General features: G+C 46.0%; 1 protein-coding gene across 1 annotated transcript in view; it reads left to right on the top strand.

The window, feature by feature from the left end:
- The first annotated feature begins 17235 nt into the window (after positions 1–17235).
- slc25a21 (solute carrier family 25 member 21) overlaps positions 17236–19294 on the top strand; it is a 65215-nt gene continuing 63156 nt past the window's right edge. Inside the window, exon 1 of the mRNA XM_055863673.1 lies at positions 17236–17321. Within this exon, the coding sequence (XP_055719648.1) occupies positions 17293–17321 (29 nt within the window). The 5' untranslated portion in view covers positions 17236–17292. The remainder of the gene's footprint in view (positions 17322–19294) is intronic.

Below are 19294 nucleotides of genomic sequence, written 5' to 3' on the forward strand. Positions count from 1 at the left end.
ATACCTCCTACTACCACCTTATACCTCCTACTACCACCTTCTACCTCCTACTACCACCTTATACCTCCTAGTACCACCTTATACCTCCTACTACCACCAAATACCATTTACTACCACCTTATACCTCCTACTACCACCTTATACCTCCTAGTACCACCTTATACCTCCTACTACCACCTTATACCTCCTACTACCACCTTATACCTCCTACTACCACCTACTACCACCTTATACCTCCTACTACCACCTACTACCACCTTATACCTCCTACTACCTCCTACTACCACCTTATACCTCCTACTACCACCTTATACCTCCTACTACCACCTTATACCTCCTACTACCACCTTATACCTCCTACTACCACCTTATACCTCCTACTACCACCTTATACCTCCTACTACCACCAAATACCATCTACTACCACCTTATACCTCCTACTACCTCCTACTACCACCTTATACCTCCTAGTACCACCTACTACCACCGTATACCTTCTACTACCACCTTATACCTCCTACTACCTCCTACTAACACCTTATACCATCTACTACCACCTTATACCTCCTACTACCACCTTATACCTCCTACTACCTCCTACTAACACCTTATACCATCTACTACCACCTTATACCTCCTACTACCTCCTACTACCACCGTATACCTTCTACTACCACCTTATACCTCCTACTACCTCCTACTAACACCTTATACCATCTACTACCACCTTATACCTCCTACTACCACCTTATACCTCCTACTACCTCCTACTAACACCTTATACCATCTACTACCACCTTATACCACCTACCACCGTATACCACCTACCACCTTATACCACATTATACCTCATACTACCACCTTATACATCCTACTACCAACTTGTACCTCCTACCACCTTATACCTCCTACCACCTTATACCAACTTATACCTCCTACTACCACCTTATACTAGCTACTACCACCTTCTACCACCTTATACCACCTTATACCTCCTACTACCACCTACTACCGCATTATACCTCCTACTACCACCTACTACCACATTATACCTCCTACTACCACATTATACCTCCTACTACCACCTACTACCACATTATACCTCCTACTACCAACTTGTACCTCCTACCACCTTATACCTCCTACTACCACCTACTACCGCATTATACCTCCTACTACCACCTACTACCACATTATACCTCCTACTACCACATTATACCTCCTACTACCACCTTATACCTCCTACTACCACCTACTACCACATTATACCTCCTACTACCACCTACTACCACATTATACCTCCTTCTACCTTATACCTCCTCCTGCCTCCTGTTACCAACTTATAACACCTACTACCATCTTATACCTCCTACTACCACCGTATACCCCCTACTACCAACGTATGCTACCTACTACCACCTTATACCTCCTACTAGAACCGTATACCTCCTACTACCACCTTATACCTCCTACTAGAACCGTATACCTCCTACTACCACCTTATACCTCCTACTAGAACCGTATACCTCCTACTACCACCTTATACCTCCTACTAGAACCGTATACCTCCTACTACCACCTTATACCTCCTACTACCACCTTATACCTCCTACTACCTCCTACTACCACCTTATACCTCCTACTACCACCTTATACCTCCTACTACCACCTTATACCTCCTACTAGAACCGTATACCTCCTACTACCACCTTATACTACCTACTACAACCTTATACCTCTTACTACAAGGTGGTAGTAGGAGGTATAAGGTGGTGTTAGGTGGTATAAGGTGGTGGTAGGAGATATAAAGTGCCACATACTATAACCTTATACCTCCTGCTTCCACCTACTACCACCTTATATCACCTACTACCATCTAGTACCACCTTATACCACCTACTACCGTTTTATACTTCCTACTACCACCTAATACCACCTACTACACAGCTCCTACATACCTCCTATGCAGCTGGTTCACAATATCTAAGGAAGTATCGAGCTGTTGCCCGCCTGAGGTAGAGTTTCTCATAATAATCTGCACACCACATTACCTACCGAGAGATTTTTCATCTATATTCTTTGTAGCTGTTTACTACTCCACACATAGAGATGCATACAAAGCTCTCCCTCGCCCTCCATTTGGAAATCTGACCATAATTCAATCCTCCTGATTCCTGCCTACAAGCAAAAATTAAAGCAGGAAGCGACTAGATCAATAAAAAAGTGGTCAGATGAAGCAGATGCTAAGCTACAGGACGGTTTTGCTAGCACAGACTGGAATATGTTCCGGGATTCATCCAATGGCATTGAGGTGTACACCACATCTGTCATTGGCTTAATCAATAAGTGCATCGATGACGTCGTCCCCACATAACCGTACGTACATACCCCAACCAGAAGCCATGGATTACAGGCAGCATCCACACTGAGCTAAAGGCTAGAGCTGCCGCTTTCAAGGAGCGGGAATCTAACCCGGAAGCTTACAGGAAATCCCGCTATGCCCTCTGACGAACCATCAAACAGGCAAAGTGTCAATACAGGACTAAGATCGAGTCGTACTACACCAGCTCTGATGCTCGTCTAATGTGGCAGGGCCTGCAAACCATTACAAACTACAAAGGGAAAACTGTGGAGAGCTGCCCAGTGACACGAGCCTACCGGACAAGCTAAACTACTTCTATGCTCGCTTTGAGGCAAATAACACTGAAACATTCATGAGAGCATCAGCTGTACCGGAAGACTGTGGGATCACGCTCTCCGCAGCCGATGTGAATAATACCTTTAGACGGGTCAACATTCACAAGGCCGCAGGGCCAGACGGATTACCAGGACGTGTACTGCGAGCATATCAACTAGCAAGTGTCTTCACTGACATTTTCAACCTCTCCCTGTCCAAGTCTGTAATATCAACATAATTTAAGCAGACCACCATAGTGCCTGTGCCCAATAACACTAAGGTAACCTGCCTAAATGACAACCAACCCGTAGCACTCACGTCTGTAGCCATGAAGTGTTTGAAAGGCTGGTCATGGCTCACATCAACACCATCATCCCAGAAACCCTAGACCCACTCCAATTTGCATACCGCCCCAACAGATCCACAGATGATGTGGTCTCTATTGCACTCCACTCTGCCCTTTCCCACCTGGACAAAAGGAACACCTATGTGAGAATGCTATTCATTGACTACAGCTCAGTGTTCAACACCATAGTGCCCTCAAAGCTCATCAATAAGCTAAGGACCCTGGGACTAAACACCTCCCTCTGCAACTGAATCCTGGACTTCCTGACGGGCCGGCCCCAGATGGTAAGGGTAGGTAACAATACATCCGCCACGCTGATCCTCAACACAGGGGCCCCTCAGGGGTGCGTGCTCAGCCCCCTCCAGTACACCCTGTTCACTCATGACTGCATGGCCAGGCACGACTCCAACACCATCATTCAATTTGCTGATGACACAACGGTGGTAGGCCTGATCACCGACAACAACGAGACAGCATATAGGGAGGAGGTCAGAGACCTGGCCGTGTGGTGCCAGGTCAACAACCTCTGCCTCAATCAAGACAAAGGAGATGATTGTGGACTACAGAAAAAAGAGGACAGAGCACGCCCCCATTCTCAACGACAGGGCTGCAGTGGAGCAGGTTGAGAGCTTCAAGTTCCTTGGTGTCCACATCACCAAAAAACTAACATGGTCCAAGTACACCACGACAGTCGTGAATCACGCACGACAAAAGTTATTCCCCCTCGGGAGACTGAAAAGATTTGGCATGGGTCCTCAGATCCTCAAAAGGTTCTACAGCTGCACCATCGAGAGCATCCTGACTGGTTGCATCACTGCCTGGTATGGAAACTGCTCGGCCTCTGACCACAAGGCCCTACAGAGGGTAGTGCGTACAGCCCAGTACATCAAGGGGGCCAAGCTTCCTGCCATCCAGGACCTCTATACCAGGTGGTGTCAGAGGAAGGCCCTAAACTCAGACTCCAGCCACCCTAGTCATAGACTGTTCTCTCTGCTACCGCACGACAAGCAGTACCGGATCACCAAGTCTAGATCTAAGGGCTTGTAAACAGCTTCTAGCCCCAAGCCATAAGATTCCTGGACATCAAGTCAAATGGTTACCCAGACTATTCGCATTGTCCTCCCCCCCCCTCTCCACACCACTGCCACTCTATGTTGTCATCTATGCATAGTCACTTTAATTAACTCTAACTACATGTACATACTACCTCAACTAACCGGTGCCCCCGCACATTGACTCTGTACCGGCACACACCTGTATATATTGTTATTTAGTTTTTTACTGCTGCTCTTTAATTGCTTGTTACTTTTATCTCTTATTCTTATCCATATTTTTTTAAACGGCACTGTTGGTTCGGGGCTCGTAAGTAAGGTCTAAACATGTTGTATTTGGTGCATGTGATTAATACAATTTTATTTACTACCACCTTATACCTTCTACTACCACCTTATACCATCTTATCCTACTACCACTTTATACCACCTACTGCCACCTTCTATCACCTTATACCATCTTATCCTACTACCACTTTATACCACCTTATACCATCTTATTCTACTACCACTTTATACCATCTTATTCTACTACCACTTTGTACCGTCTTATCCTACTACCACTTTATACCATCTTATCCTACTACCATCTTATCCTACTACCACTTTGTACCACCTTATACCTCCTACTACCACTTTATACCACCTACTGCCACCTTATACCACTTTATCCTACTACCACTTTATACCATCTTATACCATCTTATTCTACTACCACTTTATACCATCTGATCCTACTACCACATTGTACCATCTTATCCTACTACCACTTTATACCATCTTATCCTACTACCACTTTGTACCACCTTATGCCTCCTACTACCACCTCATACCATCTTATCCTACTACCACTTCATACCACCTACTGCCACCTTATACCACATTATACCATCTTATCCTACTACCACTTTATACCACCTACTGCCACCTTATACCACCTTATACCATCTTATTCTACTACCACTTTATACCATCTTATCCTACTACCACTTTATACCACCTACTGCCACCTTATACCATCTTATCCTACTACCACTTTATACCATCTTATTCTACTACCACTTTATACCACCTACTGCCACTGTATACCGCCTTATACCATCTTATTCTACTACCACTTTATACCATCTTATTCTACTACCACTTTGTACCATCTTATCCTACTACCACTTTATACCATCTTATCCTACTACCACTTTGTACCATCTTATCCTACTACCACTTCATACCATCTTATCCTACTACCACATTGTACCATCTTATCCTACTACCACTTTATACAATCTTATCCTACTACCACTTTATACCATCTTATTCTACTACCACTTTATACCACCTACTGCCACCTTATACCACCTTATACCATCTTATCCTACTACCACTTTATACCACATACTGCCACCTTATACCACCTTATACCATCTTATCCTACTACCACTTTATACCATCTTATTCTACTACCACTTTATACCACCTACTGCCACCTTATACCACCTTATACCATCTTATTCTACTACCACTTTATACCGTCTTATTCTACTACCACTTTGTACCATCTTATCCTACTACCACCTTATACCATCTTATCCTACTACCACTTTGTACCATCTTATCCTACTACCACTTCATACCATCTTATCCTACTACCACTTCATACCATCTTATCCTACTACCACTTTATACCACCTACTGCCACCTGATACCACCTTATACCATCTTATCCTACTACCACTTTGTACCACCTTATACCTCCTACTACCACCTCATACCATCTTATCCTACTACCACTTTATACCACCTACTGCCACCTTATACCATCTTATCCTACTACCACTTTATACCACCTACTGCCACCTTATACCACCTTATACCATCTTATCCTACTACCACTTTATACCAGCAAATTCTACTACCACTTTGTACCATCTTATCCTGCTACCACTTTATACCATCTTATCCTACTACCACATTGTACCATCTTATCCTACTACCACTTTATACCATCTTATCCTACTACCACTTTATACCATCTTATCCTACTACCACTTTATACCATCTTATCCTACTACCACTTTATACCATCTTATCCTACTACCACTTTATACCATCTTATACCTCCTACTACCACCTCATACCATCTTATCCTACTATCACTTTATACCACCTACTGCCACCTTATACCACCTTATACCTCCTACTGCAACCTTATACCAACTACTTCCACCTACTGCCACATTATACTACCTTAAACCTCCTACTACCACCTTATACCACCTACTACCACCTTATACCACATATTATGCCTTGCTGCATCTCTCCCACCCTGCTCCCTGCTCCCAAACAGGCCAGCAGAAAGGAATGCTTCTAGCCTGGAAGAAGGTTTTACTTGCAATGATCGCGATACGGTGTTTTACCTTCTTCAGTTGAATGCACTGATGTGGAAGTCATTCTGGATAACAGTGCGTGCTGAAGCACTAGAATGTGGCGTGAACACCGAGGGGAGGGACCACCCTGTCAGCTGCTTCACTGTAGCAGTCCCTCCCTGGATGTTTTCTGGACCGTAGAGATCCTATCATCCTTCAGGAATGTCCGTTGTTTCTAGCTCGACTGCATCATTTGCATGTATCTACCTCGCAGACACCGTTAGATATTGTAGCTTTGCAGTCGGTCTTTCCACCATTTAGATCTGTATTGTAATGTACTGCAGGTAGGGCTCTCGGGTGGGTTCCAGGGCTGCAGTAGGCCCCTGGCTGGGGAGCTGACAGGGATGGCTCGGAGTCACCCAGAGCCTCTATCATTTTTTGGGGTCTGGTTGCATGTCTTTTGGACACCCTTTATTAACCCTACCAGCCATTTAAGGCTCTCTCCACTTAGTCTATTCAAGCTGCTAAGACAATGCAGTCTGTTAGTGTATGTGTGGCCAGTCAGTCCAGAGACATGGAGCGTAGGCCTCCTCGGCCAGCGTGTCTGAAGAGAGACAGGAGTGTTAACAACTAATGAAAAGATTTTACTGCCTTACTAAACCTCCATTGGTGCTGTTCCCCAACCCTAACTAACCCTACCCGTGATCACACCCATTATCAGCTTTTATGGACTGAGTTTTTGAGAGAAGCGGACTGGGTTATGCACTCTTGGGCCAAGTGCTGGCTCTTCAGTCAGGGAGAACTCTCTCTCTTTCTCATCTCTCCCTCTAGTCTCCAGTAGCCCTGGTCATCCCTCCCTCCCTCCCTCCCTCCCTCCCTCCCTCCCTCCCTCCCTCCTGCTCACCTCACCCCTCCCTCTCTCTCTCCCTCCCTCCCTCCCTCCTGCTCACCTCACCCCTCCCTCTCTCTCCCTCCCTCCCTCCCTCCCTCCCTCCCTCCCTCCCTCCTGCTCACCTCACCCCTCCCTCTCTCTCTTTCCGTCTGTCTCCTGTCTCACCCCCCCCCCTCCCCTCCCCTCTCTCTCTCTCTCTCCACTAGGTGACAGTAATGACACAGCTACCTCTTCTGATGGGGGTGGAATCATTGTCACACACACACAGGCGCAGGCACACACACACTTTTGTGCTGACATTTGGACTGACACATCAGATATGGCAACAGTAGCAAAATATTGCAACAATACAAATTCCAAGGATGGGCACTATCAACAGTTTTTCCCAGAATATTCTATGGAAGTATGAATATAAAATGTGTGGGTTAACGACAACTGGCGGCCCCGCTTTCGAAGGCCTGCGGACCAATTTCACCCCCAAAGTAAAGAATAATAAGTTGTTTTTTTTCTTCATTTTCACTTCTTTTTTCTACTTTTTCGACTTCCTGTTGAGAGTTCGAATAGTAGAATAGACAAGGTGCAATTTACTTGCATCAGCAGTCACTCAATTAGCCCATGTCAGCGGAATAGTTTTTAGACTGGTAAGTTGGTCTAGTCAAAACGTGTAGTAAGCATGGTCGAATTACCAACCGGGATGGGGGGGCCCATTGATCATCTAAAATCATATTAAAAATGCAAAACATTTGCCCCCACCCTGTGTCAAATTGCATGAAATGAGTTATACAATTGTCAAATGTTCTCTACGCCCCATGGGAAAATGTGCAGAATTGCAGGAAATGAACTGGGAGGTATGGATGTGGGTACGCAGACCCACGAGCCTCTGCAGCCCCTCACGATGACTTCCGTTTTTTTGTGTCCCCCGCCCACATCAAAGTTGCCACCCCTGGTCTAGTGTCAGTGGGATACTGTTGATCTCTGTTGACACTGATGCTATGGACTAATCCTGAAAATAACCAGCATTGTCTCATTGTCTGTGTTGAGAGTTCTGGCTGGAAGGATTTACTGAATGACAACTAATGTGTTTGGTGAGGAACTAAGACAATGTATTTTTTTGCTCATTTTATTGTACAGGTTATCTTACCAGTACAGATGAGGAGGGAACATACTGACTGAAATGATTGAGTTTCAGGCAAATTACTGATATTTGAAACCATTTTCAGTTTATTTCTCTACCGGTATATAATATTGTTCAAAAGCTTGAATAGTTGTGTGTGTGTGTGTGTGTGTGTGTGTGTGTGTGTGTGTGTGTGTACTCTGTAGACAGTAGAAGATGTTAGTGAAAACGAAAGTTTTCGAAAACATTTCTGGCAGTTTGAAAGGTGAAGCTGAGAGGAGTTGATAGATTGCCTCGGGCCTGCTGAGAGAGAAAGTGAGTGTGAATGTGCTGGGGATCACTTACTCCCTCCATCTCCCCCCTTCTCTCTTTCTCTAGAAATCCCCTTTGTTAGAATACACGGAACAGCGGAGGGCATTTATCGTAAAGCATTCTGACAGGTGTAGTTGGAGGTCATTTGTTTAAAAGTACCGCTGGTGAATAGGACAAGCCCGGGGTTGGCACGGAGGACTTCCTATCAAACATCAGTTACAACAGGGTTTTGCATTTAGTTTATTTTTCTTCTGCTCTTCTGCTCTTCTCGCCCGCTTCCGTGCGGCCGGTTGGTGGAGGCGCCCTCATTTGCATTCTGATGGACGAGCTCCGAACGCTAGACGATCGACACGTACGCTCCAATGGCAGGGACAATCTAACCTCCGTGACGGTGACACCTGTGGCAACTGTCGCTCAGTAAAAAAAAATCACAAGACCTCTCGGCTACAGGGACAGTTCGCCCACGTGTCGCTAGCTGACGTCTCAGCCGGTGCCGTCACATTCCTCATTTTTGTCGGTCATTTTCGTCTATCGTCATATTCACCTCGGAGAAATCACGACTAGTCTTTACCCGTCATTTCCCGTGACATTTGTCTCTCTCCGTGGTTCAATTACCAGGGGCCGGTGATAAACGTGTCATGCACTCGAAACACACTTCCGTTTTGATCTATACACATACCCGTCTTGTCTTGTGTTTCACCTGACTGGTGACTAGCGTAGTGTGGTGTGCTTGACTGGACGTGAGAGATGTAAGTAGGAGGCCGATCTCCGTGTCGTGGACGGGATGCTAGGTTCTGTCTTTTCTTGGTTATTGAAGAGGATCGTTCCAGATAAAGGAGCGGCGGAGAGGGGGAGGATGAATCATCTTCCCGTCTTATTATCCCCCCTCCTGCTTCCCAGCTCCCTCCCTCTCAGCTCGTCTGATTCATAGCCGTTGACCCGGGAAACAAGAGACGCTCTGCCTCACTCTCCCTCCCTCTCTCCCAGTGATAGTTGACACCACTCGACTCCCAGTCCACGGAGAGACTGACAGAGGTGATAACAGATGAAGTAACAGAACCAGTAGCAGCCAGCAGTAATGACACACACACACACACACACACACACACACACACACACACACACACAGTAGTCAGGGCCGTCAAGGCACCAGGAACGCCTGTGTGTTTGCAGTTGTAGGAGCAGATGCAGCGCGGGTTCAGCTCTCGACAGGGGCCCTCAATAAAATCCCCTGCTGTCATTGGAGAAGGCCCCGCTTGTTTTTGTAAGCGCCCTTTGAGCTTTCCTCGAGCAGAATTAGAGACTGTTCAGAGAGTTGACTGGGGTGTGTGTGTGTGTGTGTGTGGTTAACTGGGAGGGATGTTACGCTGCTCTGCTCCCAGAGACAGGAAGCGTGATTGGGGGGCATTTTAGTCATTAATAGCTGTATCCTCCATGTGTTCTTCTCTTTTTCTACCTCTGTCTGACTCTCTGTCTCTCTGTCTGACTCTCTGTCTCTCTGTCTGACTCTCTGTCTCTCTGTCTGACTCTCTGTCTCCCTGTCTGACTCTCTGTCTCTCTGTCTGACTCTCTGTCTCCCTGTCTGACTCTCTGTCTCTCTGTCTGACTCTCAATTCAATTCAAGGGGCTTTATTGGCATGGGAAACATATGTTATCATTGCCAAAGCAAGTGAGGTAGATGATGTACAAAAGTGAAATAAACAATAAAAATGAACATTAAACGTTACACTCACAGAAGTTCCAAAAGAATAAAGACATTACAAATGTCATATTATGTATATATACAGTATAACGATGTACAAATGATTAAAGTACAAAAGGGAAAATAAATATGCATAAATATGGGTTGTATTTACAATCTCTCTCTGTCTCTTTCTTTCTCTCTCTGTATCTCTCTCTCTGTCTCTCTCTCTGTCTCTCTCTCTCTGTATCTCTCTCTGTCTCTCACTCCATCTATCAATTCAATTCAATGTACTTATTGCCAAAGCTTACTTTGGATATTTACAATATGAAAATAATAAGAATCAAAATTGTCAACGGGACAACAGTAACAACAATAACCAAGGGACAAAATAACCATACATTGTACAATACCAATAAGCATACAGTGGAGTACATGTGCAGGTTGATTGGTCTGTCAGACACTGTCCCTCATCTTATGGCAGGCAGCAGTGTAGTGCGCTGCCAACCCACAGCTCTCTGCGTCCTCCCCCAACAGGACGGGCAGCCTAATTTGGAGGAATGACACTCTCTAATTGTTTTGTATTTGTGACATTTTGTCAGGAAATGCAGCTCTGTCTCAGGTTCTGCTGTTGTGCAGTGGTTACACAGCCTTTCCTCTACAGGGAGCCGTGTTATCTCTCTCTCTCCCTCTCTCTGTGTCTATCTCCCTCCTATTCATTATAGCTCTCTCTCTCTCTTTCTGTACGTGTGGTGTTTTTGGGGCTGTAGCTCTTTCCTTTCCCAGATGGTCCTGAATAAACCATTAGACGAACTCTTGTTTTGTTTTTTATATGTAAATTCCTTCATAATCAGTACCTCAACGTCCGTATTTGTTTAAGGGGGTTGAAGGTTTATTCCCCCAACTGGTTCTACTTTGTTCTCTCTCTCTCTCTTCCTCAAATACTCTGAGAACAGAATGATAAATGATAAATAGGACGCAGCCTTTATCGTTCTGTTCTCAGGATAGGTTCACTTGGGACGCATACCTAGACTCCCTGACATGAGAGGAGCTCTGAAATGAGGAATCGTAAATCACTGATATTAATGAACTTTCTTTCCTCTGCTAAAGGCTTTAATTGCATTTTAATATCCGCCAGTGTATGTGTACTTTACTCGTGAAATACCAATTTTTCTGCCATATTTCCTCCTCCCCTCGAGCCCAAATGAGGTGATTATTGTCGCGGCCCAAATTGTGCCCTCTTTCCTATGTAGCGCACTGCTTTTGGCCAAACCCTATTGGGTCCTGGTTTAAAAAAAATAATTAAAAAAGTAGTACGCTATATAGGGATTAGGATACCGTTTGGGACGTAGAATGTGTTTAATGGGTTGGTCTGTGCCCACTTTGGTTTGAAAATGGTTTAAATTCCCAATTTCACTTTAATAGGATTACATTTGAATGGGCGAGTCTGCTGTTTGCTGTAGAAACAGAGTTGATTCTCTCAAGGCACCATTTCAGCGTTAAAGTGTCGGCCTGCTGCTATAAGTAATACGTTTAGTTTATTGGTCCAGCACCGATCCGGTCGCGTGTGAATTTAGGTCCCTAATATTTTACATTGAGTTATATTCTCCGTCTCCCATTCGGACGGACTCGTTCATCTACATGCCTAATGTACAGTGTGTGCTTGGAGGCTATGCTGTGTCGGTGTTGAGCCGGCTTGTTACAAATGATTCACCCGTACGAAAATATACCTATGTACTACTGTAAGTAGCTGTCCATTTTAAGCGTCCATTGCTTTTATTCATGGAGACAGTCATGTTAAAACACGTGTTGAGTTCATAAAAGTTTGTCACACAAACATCCTTCCTTTTTCTTCATTGGCGCGTCAAAAGTACGGTATACTTACTCCGTGGCGTGCCCCTGAATCTTCAGTGTACTCCGGTACTGCAGGGACTAACCCGGGAACAGTTCTGGCTGGGACCTGTGCGTACATACTTGCCTCGTCAACCAGTTCTTTCCGTCCTGACACTTAAGAGAACCTGAACGTCACCTGCGTGTTGATGGATCCTCTGCTTTGTTCCACTTGGATGACAAACGGAGGAGTGTTGTGGCGCTTGTGTTTGTTTTGCGTTGTAAAATCGAATGTGTTGTGAAACGGGGGGGAACATTCAGCCGTCAGCTACAGGTTCAGGTGAAGGGTTCTCCCGGGCATATCGTGTCAGAGAGCTGAACTTAAGTGCCTGGGAGTGCGTCTCTGTGGCGATTAGAGTCTTCTCTTGGGAGTCGATGTGCCGTAACCATTGGTCATGTATGGCTGATGTCCTAAATGATATGGCCAGTAACTCACTGCTGTTACTGTCCCAGAGAAACGGCACCGTAAGTAAGGCCATATCAAATATGATATTGAATAATTTAATAGAGACTAATCATCTAGAAATGAATCTAGTATTTGTAAAGCCAGTGCCGTGTCAAGGGGGAATTTCACAGGGGGAATTCCAACTTCCTGTGACCTTTCCTCTCTGACTACTCGGAATTGGGACTCCTGTCAGTCTCTGTGATTGATGACACCTGTGCGGTCACGTTGAGCAATCACTCCCCGGCACCCTGGCACAGCTCTGTTTTCCTTTCTCACTTCTGCGTGGGAGCGAACTGCGTAGCTCCCTGAGCCAAAACCAACCCGGATAAATATCTCATCTGCGTGATGTATGATCGTGTGTCTCTTTCTTTCTGTAAGACAAGTTGAAGGGACGGGTTGCCCATGTTGGTGCTTGTTAAAGCTATAGGACACAGTGGGTGCCTCTAGCCTGGTATTCTACCCTGGACAAATAGAATCTGTTCTAATAATGTATTTCTATGGTCTACCCTATGGTTATTTCAAGTAGGCCGATCTATTCTATTTGACCGTTCTTTAGCACAGGCCTACAATCCAGAGTCCCTCTGACTACTGAGTCCTGCCCGTAGCCACCCGAGTTCTTCCTACGGGTCCCGTGTCTAACACGATCCCAGAATCCCATGCGTGTTAAACACTGGCACACGATGGAAACAGCTGGCGATATAAATCGGCATTCAATCAACAACAAAAAGCAAGATGTCCCCGTGAAATCTGTGTCGTTTTTTTAAATCGTAGGCACTAAGTCTTTTTTTTTGGTCAAGTAACACTGATATTTAACACAGAGACGGTTTTGGTGAAGTAGAGTATCAATACAGTAGCTGATTGCGTAACGTGGCTGTGTTCCAGACAGAGCTGCCGCTCTCGCTCGGTGTGTGTGTGTGTGTGTGTGTGTGTGTGTGTGTGTGTGTGTGTGTGTGTGTGTGTGTGTGTGTGTGTGTGTGTGTGTGTGTGTGTGTGTGTGTCTACATATTTGTTTTCCTACCTTATCAGGACCTCAATGTCATAACAATTCACCCAAATGTCCTAACGAGGTAGTACAGTACGTGTCAACTTTTTAGAAAAGTTTATGTCCTGAAATTGTTCAAATGCTATTTTAAACCTAATGTTATGGAGTTTGAGTTGAGGTTTTAGGGGTTAGGGTTTGGGAAAATACATATTTTTCTTCTCCTGAAAGTTCACAAAAATAAAGCTGCGGGGGGGGGGAGCCCTGGTTGACAGGACCTGTCAGTGCCATTTTGACACCGGAGACAAAATAAACGGTAAATAATGGAATCCACCAACATTTCACCCAGTGTGGTGGATGAGAGCTACAAAACCCAGCCAGATGGCAGGTCACTGTGATATTACAGCAGTACAACTATTCTACGCCAGCGGTAGGAGCTCTCTGTTCTCACAGAAACATGCCAACCGAAGACAATATCATGCTTTTATCCAAAGGGACACGTTCTTCTAATCTACTGTATGTGTGTAGATTTTAGTATGTGTATGTGATCGCTGGGGGAATTGAACCGACAGCCCTGGCATTGCCAGCACCACACAGGAAAAACCTCATGATGTCCAGTTGTTGTCTCCGCTCATCGTTCAACACGTGCCTGCTATCATCAGTCTGTCCCTGTGGTTGCTCTTCCCACAACTCGACCAACCTCTCTGAAGAAGACGAGTGAAGGCCCTCCTGCTCCACAGGGCACCAGTGCGTCGTGGGGGTTTCCCTTCAGCCGTCAGCACGTGCTACTGGCCAGCATCAGCACCGAGACCCCTCAAACACTCCAGGGTACCCTTCACACACTTCTCCCGTCCTTCCCTCCACGCTCACACCAGCCCTTCCCCTCACACTCATCAGCCGCGGAGAGGAACAAGCGCAGGAGGAAATGAAACGAAACACGGACTGATCAGTGATGGTATGTGGTTTCGAGGTGGTGCTCGAGGAATGTTCTACTGTAGTCCGGGCACCAGTCTGTTTAAGCTAACATGCCACTCCCTTGTACTCCGTGTCGTGTTTAGCTGGACAGGAGTGGCAAGGAGTGGAATGAAATCTCACCAGACTGGTAACCAGACGAGTTCTACGTAGGAGCTGGGTCAGATCTGGTTTGGTTGAGGTTGGAGTTGTTCGCTTTCTGTCAGGCTCGTTGTTTGTCTTTTCTTGTTGTTGTTTTTTGTCCCGGTTATCACCTTGCTTCTCAGGCATCGCGTCGAGTAGTCCGATAACCACACACAGCTAACCCACATCAGACAGACAGCCTACAGTTTATAGTAGTCACGCCTACTCTGCGGTGCGTCTCTGTAGCAATTAGATTTCTCTCTTGGGAGTCGATGTGCCGTAACCATTGGTCATGTATGCCTGATGTCCTAATTGATATGGCCAGTAACTCACTGCTGTTACTGTCCCAGAGAAATGGCACCGTAAGTAAGACCATATCAAAGCCCCAAATCTATTTTAATCTGCTTCCGTTGGAAACACACAAGTTTAGTAGAGGCCTTCACTCTGAGACCGTTGTTGGCCTCATGCATATAGAAACACTCGTTCTCTCTGTCTTGTCTCTCTCTCTCTCTCTCTCTCTCTCTCTTTCTCTGTCTCTCTCTCTCTCTCAGCTCGGTTTTCTCTATTTTCCAGAACTGAAACTATGAGAGAGAAAACATGCCTTTAGCTTAGTCCATGAGAATCTAATCGTCAGTCTGCTCCAGTCCCCCTGAGCTACACGGGCAGTCAATGATGAATTAACGATAAACCTTCTCCTAATGTTGTTGTGTGTCTGACTTGGGTTGCGTTCCAAATGGCACCTTATTCACTTGGGCTCTGATCAAAATGGTGCATTAGGTAGGGAATAGGGTGCCATTTGGGATGCAGACTAGGCTTGGACTTGTTCGGACCGGGTGTGTGGAGACATGGAGGAATCTTTTTGCATTGCTGTTTTGTTCGTTCATTTCTCTGTTTGGTTTCCCCTTAATGTGGATCCGAATGCTGTGTGTGCAGGAATAGAAGAACGACTTGTTCTTTCCCAGCAGTCCTCTGTTTGAAAGGCTTAGTGTGCATGCAGGCAGACAGACAGGTTGGGGTTTGAAACGGCTTAGTGTGCAGACAGACAGGTTGGGGTTTGAAACGGCTTAGTGTGCAGACAGACCGGTTGGGGTTTGAAAAGGCTTAGTGTGCAGACAGACCGGTTGGGGTTTGGAGTGTTTGAGCGTCACGTCCTCAGGTGACCTGGAGGAGAGGAGATCCATTGGCTCTCAGCTTTCAAGACAACACTATTCATAGTAACAGCAATCTTTGGCAAAATGTCCCGGACTGAGAGGGACTGTGGGTAAGATCCATTCATGTGACTAGAAGATTATTAAGGTCAAATGTTTACGGTAGTAATCGCTAACGACCTTTTTCCCCCCGTTTGAATTCATATCAACGACGGGAGGCTCTGGCCTACCTAGACAGTTCTACCGACGCATAGCTAGTGCCCATATTAAGATGCTCTCTCTCTCTCTCTCTCTCTGTGGTATTTCTCTCTCGTGATAATTGGCTTCCTGGAAAACCCCCAAGGAGACACTCTTGTTGTTTATAGACAATATATTTAATGGAGCTTAATTAGAATGAAGCCGTGTTGCAGAGCAGCTGTGTACACACCGAGGGAATCTGCGAGGGGAAACCATTCAACACAATGGCAGACTTAAGAGCGAGAAATGCAGTGAGAACGACGAATCTGACTCTATAATGGCGGAATGTCTCCAGTGTTGGAGCGCAATGTTTTTTTTTTTTTTTTTTAACTCAGATGTACTTCGTTATACTGTGTGTGTGTCTCGTTCACAGACAGAATATTACCATTTGGCTCGGGGTTCTGAGATAAGTATGTGTGTTGGACTGGGACCACGAGGCCCTCACTGATCAACAAGGCTCTACATTGATGATCCAACAACCCATGGAGGTTTGGTGACTTGAGCCCATCTAGCCTGGTACTACGCTCATTGCTTGACAATAGCAACAACCATAGGAGATGGCAGGACAGCACAAACACAGCTGGGAGCACCAGGCTAAGCTACACATCACAATCACCACGAATAGGATTATAGCCACTTAGCGCCTGTTTGGGGGGGGGGGGACCAACTCACCAGTCACCACTGCCTTCCTCGTCACTACCGAGAAGGCTTACCACACCCTGGACAGTCAGCCGGTAAAAATATGATTTGTGTGATGATTCATGTGGGTCTATCCCACCTTGTTTGGTCTGTGGGGTGGTACCAATGATGATTGGGTGGTACGGAGGTTGGCTGGCTGACTGGGTAATGATGAAGTGAAAGACGTGACAGAAATCGGTTGTTTGGTTCATCATTGTATCTCTACATCTCTTACTTTTTACAATGTTCGCCAGCCAAAGGAGCCCTCCTTTTGCCAAACAAATGACTGTCAGGTTGAAAGTGTGCACCTTCGGGTAAATGAAGAGCAATATTGTGATGAGTCCTACTTTCGTCTCTCTCCAGGTCTGGTGGAGATTCTGCTGATGCACCCTCTAGATGTGGTGAAGACCAGGTACGTCGCCCTATAAAACACACACACTTTTAATCTAAATCCAATGGCTGGATGGCGGCATTCGCACGAAATTGAAAGCGCGATCCACCGCATTTAACCATGGAAAGAGTTCTGGAAATATGGCTGAATATAAACAGTGTAGTTATTCCCTCCGCAAGGCAATCTAACAAGCGAAATGCCGGTACAGGGACAAGGTGGAGTCGCAATTCAACGGCTCAGACACGAGACGAGTCTACAAGAAATCCCTACAAAAAGAAAACCAGTCACGTCACGGACACCGACGTCACGCTTCCAGACAAACTAAACACCTTCTTTGCCCGCATTGACGATAATACAGTGCCACCATCGCGGCTCACTAACAAAGACTGCGCCCTCCTCTTCTCCGTGGCCGACGTGAGTAAAATATTTAAACGTGTTAACCCTCGCAAGGTTGCTGGCCCAGACGGCATCCCTAGCCGCGTCCTCAGAGCATGCGCAGACCAGCTGGCTGGTGTATTCACGGATATATTTAATCGCTCACTATCCCAGTCTGTTGTCCCCACATACTTCAAGATGGCCACCATTGTTCCTGTACCCAAGAAGGCAAAGATAACTAAATGACTACCACCCCGTAGCACTCACTTCTGTCACCATGAAGTGCTTTGAGAGGCTAGTTAAGGATCAAGTCACCTCAACCGTACCTGTTACCCTAGACCCACTTCAATTTGCTTACCGCCCCAATAGATCCACAGACAATGCAATCACACTGCACACTGCCCTATCCCATCTGGAAAAAAGAATAGCTATGTAAGAATGCTGTTCATTGACTACAGCTCAGCATTCAACACCATAGTACCCTCCAAGCTCATCATCAAGCTAGAGGCCCTGGGTCTGAACCCTGCCCTGTGCAACTGGGTCCTGGACTTTCTGACGGGCCGCCCCCAGGTGGCGAAGGTAGGAAACAACATCTCCACTCCGCTGATCCTCAACACTGGGGCCCTACAGGGGTGTCTTCTCAGACCCTCCTGTACTCCCTGTTCACTCACGACTGCGTGGCCATGCACGCCTCCAACTCAATCATCAAGTTTGCAGACAACACAACAGTAGTAGGCCTGATTACCAACAATGACGAGACAGCCTACAGGGAGGAAGTGAGGACCCTGTGAGTATTGTGTCAGGAAAATAACCTCTCACCCAACGTCAACAAAACAAAGAGGATGATCGTGGACTTCAGGAAACAGCAGAGGGAGCAGCCCCCCATCCACATAGATGGGACAGCAGTGGAGAAGGTTGAAAGTCTTAAGTTCCTGGGCGTACACATCACGGACAAACTGAAATGGTCCACCCACACAGACAGTGTGGTGAAGAAGGCGCAACAGCGTCTCTTCAACCTCAGGAGGCTGAAGTAATTTGGCTTGTCACCCAAAACCCTGACAAAGTTCTACAGATGCACAATCAACAGGCTCCTGTCGGACTGTATCACCGCCTGGTACGGCAACTGCTCCGCCCACAACCGTAAGGCTCTCCAGAGGGTGGTGCGGTCTGCACAACGCATAACCGGGGGCAAACTACCTGCCCTCCAGGACACCTACAGCACCCGATGTCACAGGAAGGCCAAAAAGATCATCAAGGATAACAACCACCCGAGCCACTGTCTGTTCACCTCGCTATCATCCAGAAGGCGAAGTCAATACAGGTGCATTGAAGCTGGGACCGAGAGACTGAAAAACAGCTTCTATCTCAAGACCATCAGACTGCTAAATAGCAATCACTAACTCAGAGAGGCTGCCGCCTACACTGAGACCCAATCACAGGCCACTTTAATCAATAGATCACTAGTCACTTTATACAATGCCACTTTAAATAATGCCACTTTAATAATGTTTACATATCTTACATTATTCATCTCATATGTATATACTGTATCTTATATCATCTATTGCATCTTGCCTATGCTGCTCGGCCATCGCTCATCCATATATTTATATGTACAT

This window comes from Salvelinus fontinalis, chromosome 15, assembly GCF_029448725.1.
Source record: "Salvelinus fontinalis isolate EN_2023a chromosome 15, ASM2944872v1, whole genome shotgun sequence".
Classification (NCBI taxonomy): Eukaryota; Metazoa; Chordata; class Actinopteri; order Salmoniformes; family Salmonidae; genus Salvelinus; species Salvelinus fontinalis.